This window comes from Micromys minutus, assembly GCF_963924665.1.
Source record: "Micromys minutus genome assembly, chromosome: 27".
Lineage (NCBI taxonomy): Eukaryota > Metazoa > Chordata > Mammalia > Rodentia > Muridae > Micromys > Micromys minutus.
In genome coordinates, this window is record NC_137962.1 from 41,947,294 (window position 1) to 41,957,677 (window position 10,384).

General features: G+C 55.9%; 1 protein-coding gene across 1 annotated transcript; it reads left to right on the plus strand.

Annotated features, from left to right (window-relative positions):
• FAM83H (family with sequence similarity 83 member H) lies at window positions 1-8,059 on the plus strand. Its single transcript, XM_080939549.1, has 5 exons — window positions 1-65; window positions 2,759-3,217; window positions 4,027-4,191; window positions 4,262-4,386; window positions 4,581-8,059. Exons 2-5 carry the CDS (start codon window positions 2,774-2,776, stop codon window positions 7,402-7,404), a joined length of 3,558 nt encoding a protein of 1,185 aa, XP_080795675.1. The 5' UTR covers window positions 1-65; window positions 2,759-2,773; the 3' UTR covers window positions 7,405-8,059.
• The last annotated feature ends 2,325 nt before the right edge of the window (window positions 8,060-10,384 follow it).

The following is a 10,384-nucleotide window of genomic DNA, read 5'->3' on the forward strand; positions in this document are numbered from 1 at the left end:
GCGAGGCCGCTGGGCGGCGGTGGGCTCCTGCTGCCCCTGTGCCGAAACCCCGCTCACCTGGCCAGGTAGGGCTCCCTCCCCGGAGTGGGCCGGGCATGGCGCGGCGAGCACAGGACGGGAGGCTGGGGCCTCCTCCGCGCGACGGCACTGGGTCTGGTCTCTAGACCTGGGCCGGGAGGTGCAGTGAGCGCGTGCGTGAGGCTGGGTCGGGGACTGGGGGACTGTGCTGTGGGGCACCTGCTGAGGGATTTCCCAGGGGCACGCTAGCAAGTTGGAGGCAGAAGAGTGCGATTCGCTCTGGCGGCCTAGATGTTGTCAGGACATGACCTGTACCTTTCCCGGAGCCTCTCCCCAAGCCGCCATGAACCAGGGTGTCTAGGGCTGGATCCTTGTGTGGAGGACAGGAAAATCTAGACTCAACTAACTCCTGATCTCACATCCCTAGACTGGATTGGCTGATAAGATACCTGGCCTGGATAGCCGCTAACTTCCTTGGGTACAGTAACACTCTTGGGCCTTGCAGTGCCTAACCCGAAAGCTGTATAATTTATAGACTTCCGGTCTTTGAGCCGAATCCCACTTCCCAGATTCTTGTCCCTTACCACCCCAATCCTACTTGATCACAGTCATCCTCTTTGTGCAGTGACCTAAGGTCCTCCCCCATGGGACACAGGAACACCACTACCTCCTGCCAGATAAGAGGGGAAAGGGTCATTTTCTGTGCTGTTAGTGGTGAAGGGCCTGGGGACTAGCTTCAGGTAGGAGGTCAGGAACAAAAAATTCCTGCTGAGTCACTGGTTTGGGTGGGATAGGCTCCTTCCTTAAGCAGGGCCCCACTTGGATAGGCAGATGTCAGTTAGCAGACTGTTGGATTCACTGGATAGGAGGGGTCACCCCTGGTCTGTAGTCACGGGGTGATGTGTACCAATGAAAGAGTATAAGGGCACATAAGGTCGTGTGTGATTGCTGTGAGGTCAGGTACCACAGTAGCCGCTCGGGACTAAGGCCAGTTCCCAACCCATATATCTGTCTTCCTTATACCAGGAAGTGCCCCCTCAGAGTGAGCATACCCCCACACCCAGTGTGATCATGCTAGTACCCCAGGTAGTGTGGGAATGCTGGGTACAGTATTAGACCGGTCCAAGCAGACAGGCTAGCATTAGACCCCAGGTGGTCTGTCTCGATTCTCCCCGGAATAACGTGCCACGCCTCACATTGCAGACCGGAAGGAAAACCAACAGCCTCCAGTCAGGGCAATGCCCCAGAGGGAAATCAGAGCACTCTTCTTAGGGCCAGTAGACATAGGAGTGTCCCCACCTCTAATCTCTGTCACACTTGGACTAGCTAATGTGTTACACCATGCCCCTAGGGATGGCAGACACTATGGTTCCCTGGGTCATACACAGACACAGCAGAGTCTCGCTGACCCCCAACATCATTGAGCGGGTGTCCCCTAATACCAGAGCTGCCATCCTGTCAGCATCTGGCAGGCCTCATGGCACTCCGATTCTTGGGCAGAAATACTTTCCTAGTTTGGACTAACATCCAGGGACCTGTGTGCTAGGCAGGGCTTGCGTCCCAAGCCATTTCAATGGTGTGAGCCGGACCTAAGGCAACTCCCAGGCCAGAGGCCAGCAGGTTTCCAGGTGTCTGGTTGTCACTTCTAATGCCTTCTTCAACCACAAGCATCCGCTGCTCATGCTCGAGGTCCAGGGACCTCCTGATGTGAACTCGGGCACCTACTTGCCAGTGAACCAGGCTGGATCTGGGCTGACCGCTGACATTTGGCTTCCAAGTCACAGAAGTCACACGTGCACGTGCGCGCACACCAGCCACGTGAGAAGGAGAACAGTAGTAATACTGAGGCACCTGTGATAGGGGACAGAGAACTTGGGACAAGGCTTGTAGTAAAGGCTCTACCTACATTCTTAGTGTATTGGGGAGAAGGTGGTGATCCAGGGTCTCGGAAAAGTCTCTGTCACCGTCAGGACAGATAGGTGAGTGAGTCTGGGAAGGTATAAAGGAGAGACTGACCCTACAGGGCGGGGCTGGTCCCAAGGACCTGTGGCCAGGGAGGTTTTAGCTGAGGTGAGATGGTGGCAAAGGGTGAAGCCTTTTAGAGAGGTTGAAGGTTGAGTCGGGGCAGGGAGCTCAGTGAAGGGACTGTGGGCAGATAGAGGTGTGGGCTGAGGAAAGAGGTGTGGGTGGGGCTTACAGCCATCATCCCTGGATGAGTCAATCTCCACTGTGCTCACCTTGGGCAGGTATGGTGTCTTACCACCCCTCCCAGCTGTGTGCTGCGAAGGTAACAGATCAGAGCACTGCCCGGGATCTTCAGGTAGCAGAGACTCAGGACAAAAAATTAAAAAAAAAAAAAAGGAATGGTCTCTTTAACCAGACTGCATTTGTATCTTAACCAAAACGTATTTTTATAGGAAAGGGGGGGCACAAAGTAAATGGGTCATGAATGCATTGACTCTGAAGTAAGGGTAGGTGGGGTCTCTTACCTGTGTGGGATGGGGCAGATGCTGGCAGTCCCTGAGACTGATGCAAACAAGGTGTCAGCCCCAGGAAGGGAATTTAGGGCTAAGTACCATTGGCCCATGCCTTCCCTGCTAGGGGCATGCTATGGCCTGCAAGAGCTCGCAGGCATAAGCTAAACCCAAGTCTAGCACCTACATCAACTGTGTGTGACCACTTGTGGAATAGGTAAGTAGGTCCTACCACCCCCAGTTAATGCATTTTCCTGCTCCTCCAGGCCCCTGGCCCCAACATGGCCCGTCGCTCCCAGAGCAGCTCGCAGGGGGACAACCCACTGGCACCTGGGTATCTGCCACCTCACTACAAAGAGTATTACCGCCTAGCGGTGGACGCATTGACTGAGGGTGGACCAGAAGCTTACAACCGCTTCTTGGCATCTGAGGGGGCACCTGACTTCCTGTGCCCTGAGGAGCTGGAACATGTGAGCCGTCACCTGCAGCCCCCACAATATGTGGCCCGGGAACCCCCTGAAGGCACTCCTGATGTGGACATGGACGGTTCCTCGGGCACCTACTGGCCCGTGAACTCAGACCAGGCTGTGCCTGAGCTGGACCTGGGCTGGCCCCTGACATTTGGCTTCCAAGGCACAGAGGTCACCACACTGGTACAGCCTCCACCACCTGACAGCCCCAGCATCAAAGATGAAGCTCGCAGGATGATCCGCTCTGCCCAGCAGGTGCATTCTCATAGGCTCAATGGATGGTGAAAGGCATCCTGAGTTGGGTTTTGAAGCATGAATAGGAGGGTGTGGGAGATAGAAAAGTATTCCTGGTGCTTGGGATGCCAGGGCTGGCCAGCCAGACCTCAGCAGTAGGATTGCTCTGTAGAGTTTATTTATTATCGCCTGGGACTTGGTAAGTGGGTTCTGTAGATAGACATTTGCTTGTCTAGGACCATGGCCAATACCTAGAAGCTCAGGGCCTTGCCCAGCTGAGAGCAACTCTCCCCTCCCCCCAAGCAGTTGGTAAATCAGGAAAAAAACAAAACCAAGTGTTTAAGCCAAGAAGACTGGCCAGTAATGCTAGCGTTCAGGGAGGTCGGTGCCAGTGACCATCCAGTCTTGTATTAGGAAACAGGAACACTCTCAGAAACTAGGAATGTTAAAGAGATAGCAAGGCCGAATGGTAAAGACCTGGCTTTTGCCCCTGCTCTGGGAAGTTGACAGACCCCCGGGCCTGTCAAGCTTGAGTTTACTGACACCTTCCTTGCCAGCTTAGGATCCGAACACGCACAGAGCAGCTACTCCCCCTCTGAATGAAGCATCCTAAAAGTATAGTTCCTGCTCCAGGCTCCCTTAAGGACTACGAAGTATCAGTTGTTTTGTGTCCCTCCGCTGTGTCCCTTCTGCCACCCTCCCATTCATGGCCACTCTTTCCTAGGGCCGGCTGATGGTCATTTTACAGTGCTTGTAGGTAAAAATGTGGCTAGAGAAGGGCAGAATGGCGGGACCCTGCCCTCTCCACTGACGTCATACCCACCTCGCAGGTGGTAGCTGTGGTGATGGACATGTTCACTGACGTGGATCTGCTCAGTGAAGTGCTGGAAGCCGCTGCAAGGCGAGTCCCGGTCTACATTCTGCTGGATGAAATGAACGCCCAGCACTTCCTAGACATGGCCGACAAGTGTCGCGTCAACCTGCACCATGTGGATGTGAGTGACTAAGCCAGGGGAGTGGAGGGAAAAATACCTTTGGTGAAGACCTGACTCCCCTCTCTTCCAGTTCCTGCGTGTGCGCACAGTGGCAGGTCCCACTTACTACTGCCGCACTGGGAAGTCTTTCAAGGGCCATCTGAAGGAGAAGTTCTTGCTTGTGGACTGTGCCGTAGTGATGAGCGGGAGTTATAGGTATGCCTAGTGGGTTTCCCTTAGCCCTGGCCCTTCCCGCCTAGTACTCCTCCGTGGTCCCACTTCCTTCCCATAAAACTCTCCTTGCCATAGCCTACCAGCCCAAATCCTTACAGACCCCTGATTATCCAGCCGCCACCTTTAGCCTTTGTGGCCCTGCTTCCTCTCCCTGACTCCTGCCATCCTGCCCACAGCTTCATGTGGTCCTTTGAGAAAATCCACCGCAGCCTGGCTCATGTGTTCCAGGGAGAGTTGGTCTCCAGCTTCGACGAAGAGTTCCGCATTCTCTTTGCACAGTCGGAGCCACTGGTGCCCTCAGCTGGAGCGCTAGCCCGAATGGATGCCTATGCGCTTGCTCCATACACTGGGGCTGGGCCCCTGGTGGGCGTCCCCGGGGTTGGAGCACCAACACCTTTTTCTTTCCCTAAACGGGCGCACCTCCTCTTCCCACCGCCCAGGGAAGAAGGCCTAGGCTTCCCCTCTTTCCTAGACCCTGACCGCCACTTCCTATCGGCTTTCCGCCGAGAAGAGCTGCAGCGAATGCCTGGCGGAGCATTGGAGCCTCACACAGGGCTCCGGTCACTGGCGCGTCCAGCTGAGGCTGGGCCGATCGGAGAGCTCGCGGGCCCCCGGGGCTTTTTCCAGTCACGACACCTGGAAATGGATGCCTTCAAGCGGCAGAGCTACACAGCAGCCGACGGAGCAGGAGCAGTGGAGAACTTTGCAGCCGCTCGGCAGGTGTCACGACAAACATTCCTCAGTCATGGCGATGACTTCCGTTTCCAGACCAGCCACTTCCAACGGGACCAGCTCTACCAGCAGCATTACCAATGGGATCCACAGTTTGCTCCTGCGCGCCCACAGGGCCTCTTCGAGAAGCTTCGTGCAGGCCGACCTGGCTTTGCGGAGCCTGACGACTTTGCGCTAGGTGCTGGGCACCGCTTCCCAGAACTCGGTGCTGATGTACACCAACGGCTGGAATATGTGCCATCCAGCGCATCTCGGGAGGTACGCCACGGCTCGGATCCTGCCTTTGGACTCAGTCCCCGTGGTCTGGAGCCCAGTGGGGCCTCACGTCCCAATCTGAGCCAGCGCTTTCCATGCCAAGCAAACTTGAGGCAAGGCCTGGACACCGCTCCGGAGGCAGAGCCTGAGCGCAGGGGTGGACCCGAGGGCCGGGCTGGGCTGCGTCACTGGCGCCTTGCTTCCTACCTGAGCGGCTGCCACGGTGATGGTGGGGAGGAGGGTCTACCCATGGAAGCTGAGACCTGTGAAGATGAAGTGCTGGCTCCTGGAGGCCGGGACCTACTCCCCTCCGCCTTCCGCTCTCCTGCACCCTTCCCAGCTAAGGGACCAAAGCCAGGCTCCGGAAGCGGTGGCGGTGACAGCTCCGAGCGTGAGGGCCCAGAAGAGACAAGCCTGGCTAAGCAGGACTCCTTCCGCTCACGCTTGAACCCGCTCATCCAGCGCAGCTCCAGGTTGCGCTCATCGCTCATCTTTGCGTCACAGGCCGAGGGTGCTGCTGGGACCACAGCAGCCACCGAGAAAGTACAGCTGTTGCACAAAGAGCAAACAGTCAGTGAAACTCTGGGTCCCAGCGGAAAAGCTGTTCGTTCCAGCGCCTCGGCCAAAGTGGCGGAGCTACTGGAGAAATACAAGGGCCCTGCCCGAGACCCTGGTGGTGCAGGGGGTGCCATCACTGCCACCAGCCACAGCAAGGCTGTAGTGTCCCAGTCCTGGCGGGAGGAGGTGGTAGCACCAGGAGGAGCGGGAACTGAGCGCCGCAGCCTTGAGAGTTGCTTGCTTGACCTGCGCGACTCCTTTGCCCAGCAGTTGCACCAGGAGGCAGAGCGACACCCAGGAACCGCTTCGCTGACTGCTGCGCAACTGCTGGATACGCTGGGCAGCACAGACCGCCTGCCATCACGCTTCCAGTCTGCCCAAAGCCGCTCCTTGTCTCCACAAGGTCGAGATAGCCCTCCGCCAGACGGGTTTGGGACACACCAGCTGCCTTATTCTGAGCCAAAAGGGAGCCCTACCCCAGCTTACCCTGAGCGCAAGGGGAGCCCCACCCCAGCCTACCCGGAGCGCAAGGGGAGTCCCACTCCCGTCTATCCTGAGCGCAAGGGGAGCCCCACGTCTGGATTTCCGAATCGGAGGGGTAGCCCAACCACAGGATTGATGGAACCGAAGGGGAGTCCCACCTCGACCTATTCAGACCGCAGGGGCAGCCCGGTACCCCCAGTCCCTGAGCGCAGGGGTAGTCCAGTACCCCCTGTGCCCGAGCGCAGAGGCAGTCTCACCTTCGCTGGGGAGTCTTCCAAGACTGGCCCTACAGAGGAGGTGTCTGGTGGCGCCATGGAGGTCCTGCGAAAGGGTTCTCTCCGTCTCAGACAGCTGCTAAGCCCCAAGAATGAGCGGCGTGGGGAGGATGAGGGCAGCTTCCCAGCTCCTCAAGAAAATGGGCAGCCCGAGAGCCCCCGGCGACCTTCGCTGACTCGGGGTGACAGCACAGAGGCTGCTGCAGAGGAGAGAGGCTCAAGGGTCCGCCTAGCTTCAGCTACCGCCAATGCTCTGTACAGCAGCAACCTGCGAGATGACACGAAGGCCATTCTGGAGCAAATCAGTGCCCATGGCCAGAAGCACCGCGCAGTCCCTGCTCCAGTTCCAGCCCATAGCAGTTCTGATGTAGGTCGCCCACCAACTGCAGGAGACTTGGCCCCAGACATGTCCGACAAAGACAAGTGTTCTGCCATCTTCCGCTCAGACAGCCTAGGGACACAAGGCCGGCTCAGCCGCACCCTGCCAGCCAGTGCAGAGGAGCGTGACCGGCTCCTTCGCCGCATGGAGAGCATGCGCAAAGAGAAGCGTGTCTACAGTCGCTTTGAAGTCTTCTGCAAAAAGGAAGACGCTGGCAGTAGTGGGGCAGGAGACAACTTGGCAGATGAGGACACCAGGGACAGTAAAATGGGCAAATTTGTTCCCAAGATCCTGGGCACATTCAAAAGCAAAAAATGATCTCCTGGTCTTGGAGGCCAGGACTCTGCATCACTGCCGTAATGCACGCACGATACCCATCTGGAGAGGTGGCTGCCAGGTCGGTGTCAAAGCAGTTTGGGACCGGGCTGACAGCCGCCTGAACTGAGCTCCACTTGAATTCGCCTGGCAGCATCACTGCCTCCTGCTCTTGGCTTTTCCACGAGGGGCTCGGCCCTTCCACCTGGTGCATTTTCCTAATCACCTCCCCCACCTCAGCCTCAACTATCTCCTGAGCTCAGGTCTACTTTGGGTCTTATTTCACCTCAGGGAGCCATCTGTCTGCCTTATTCTTGAGTTTTTCAAGAACTCTATCGCTTTGTGCCTCTGTTCCCTCTTCAGGCCTTTTTAAACCTCAGGGCTTTTTTTCAGGGTTCAAATCTCACAGCTCCTGGCCCACTCTCTCTGGTGACAGCCTCCTCCCACCCTCTCATCTCCATCTCTGTCTGGAACACACCTTGCCTGCTCCCACTCTGTCTCCTCACTGCCTCCTAGCACTTTCTTGGCATCTGCCCTCTTGCTGTGCAGATGGCAGAGTTGGCCTCGGGCAGTTTAAGGGAAGAGAGGGAGACGCTGGATAGGACAGGCCATTGGAAAGTAGCTGCCAAACACCTAGGAAGACACCTCAAGCCATGTGTCTGCCCTCTCCAGCAAGTTTCTGGGGAGCACTTGAAGAGGAGCCACGACTGGGGAGCACTGGACTTTGCAGTACAATAAAGGAATCTGAACGGACTTTCTGTGACCCCAAATTACTGTGACTCAGTACATTCCTAAGCCAAAGTCTGGAAAGTGGCTTTATATAGTGTATCCTCTGCAAAAGGCAAAAGAAGGTCCCCGGTTACCTTTTTCTAATCGCTAAGGATTAATTTTGATCTGGAAAATGACACCAAATGCATGAAGAGAGCTGCGCGTGCACACACACACACACACACACACACACACACACACACACACGGGCACTGAGAAATGTGTTTCTACTATCTACTATTCTTTCCAAATAGTTTACACCTGTGTCTATGGAATCCCAAGGGGGCAAAGGCACAACAACAAAGCCACCGTAAGTACTTCTGACTTCCAGCAGCTGGAGAAGGGAGGATAGTGGGACTTGGGCGGTGACCCAATTTACGCTGTAACATTTCACTCAAAAATCCCCAAGTTCCTGGCCAGGTGCACATGGTCCCCTGGGAACCAGATGAGCTGGGGTGCTTCCTTAGCTTGTCTCAGGGCACAGGGTCTGGTGTCCTGTGCACCTCTGCTCATGCTCAGACCTGTTGAGCTCTGCGGTGGAAAGGTGGAGGCCGGTATCCCTCTGAACCCCCTCGCTGTGCCTTCTGGGGCCCTCTGAGTCCCCTGGCTGTGCCTTCCTGGTGCCCTCCGAGCCCCCTGGCTAGCCCTTCACACCTTTCTGAGGACATTTCCTGAACCACAGTGTCCTGTTTTTGGACATTAACGATAAACACAGCACGCAAACTCCAACATAGCCCAGTGTAGGGGACAAGAAGTGAGCTGGCCTCTACATTCTGGCAGCTCCAGACCACCCAGGGCTGCACATTGAGATCCTAAAAATAAATAAAAGGCCAAAGAAAAAGGGGGGCAGGACATGCATAAATAGGTATAACTATCCAGTGTATGCCAGTCTTTAACCCTGTGGCTTTCCTAGTTTCCTTCCTGGGAAACCATGAGTCTTGTGCCTCTGCGCTCTCTCTCATACCTGCCAACCCCATACAAACCCCTGGCTCGTTGGGCTATCCACACTCATCTGGGTCTCCAGTCTCCAAAGCCAACAGACCCCTCTCAACCATTTTCTTCGGAGCTCCTGTCCAACCCGAACCCTTCCTGTCCCGATAGCCAGTAAGCCAGTTTTGGCTTTGCAGGCACACTGGTTTCTGGCGTTTGCCCTCACAGACTCCTTTGTTCTATTTGTCAGCAACTTGGAGCTATGCCTCAAACTCTTGGAACCACACACTGACCCTGCTGGCTGTTAGCCACTGCAAGAGACAAACCTTTTGGCTCCCGTTCTGACGGGCTCCCTGCCATGTTGGAATCATACCCCTCCCTCTCCTATACTTAGTTATTTGATTTCTGAAATCTGTCTCATTTCACACAGTTACCAGGGCTATGCAGGCACCAACCCCGCCTCAGCTTGCCCTACCCATGCCTTTGTACCTTTTGCCATCTGCCCTACAGTGGCCAACAGCTTTAGCCAGCTCCCCCAGCCAGGTGGTGGTGGGGGAAATGGCTTCTCTATGGTCTATTCCAGCCCTGCTTCAGAGGCTGTGTCGAACACTTGGGCTCTTGCACAAGTCTGTTCTGAACCCACACAAGCCCCTTTGCACAGTATTGCTCCACAAGATCTTCAAGGTGTCTTCTTTTCAACCAAGAAGTCGGATCTCTCTCTCCTCTCTCTCTCTCTCTCTCTCTCTCTCTCTCTCTCTCTCTCTCTCTCTCTCTCTCTCCCTCCCTCCCTCCCTCCCCCCCCCCCCGTGTGTTTAGGTTACAGGTAGCAAGAACCTTTGAGCCAAGACCCTTTTCTTTGTGGTTCAGGTCTCAGACAGTCATTGGTAACTTGCACCTGGGTAGGGAATGCATCCATTATCCTTGTCCCACAGGACTAGGCTGAGTGGGGAGAAGCCTCTGAGAGAGCAGACACCGCCTTTTAACTTTGTGCCGAGCACAGGATTCAAATGTGGAGCACTCAGGAGAGTGGGAATCAAAAGGACTTAGAAAGAGAACCCTCGGATGGTGGTGGGGTGGGTTAAAGATGGCTTAGCTGGGTTAGGAAAGATAAAACTTTATTGGAAGAAATTGTTGGGGGTGGAGTGGAAACCTCCATCTACTCTCCCTCAGGGGAGAGAGGCTGAGAACCCTCCCGGAACTCGAAGGCAGGAAGGCAGAGGTGGGGGATGATGCGCTGGGGTCTGGGGGACAGCGTCAGGCTGCCCCAACGAGGTGGGTGGGCGGC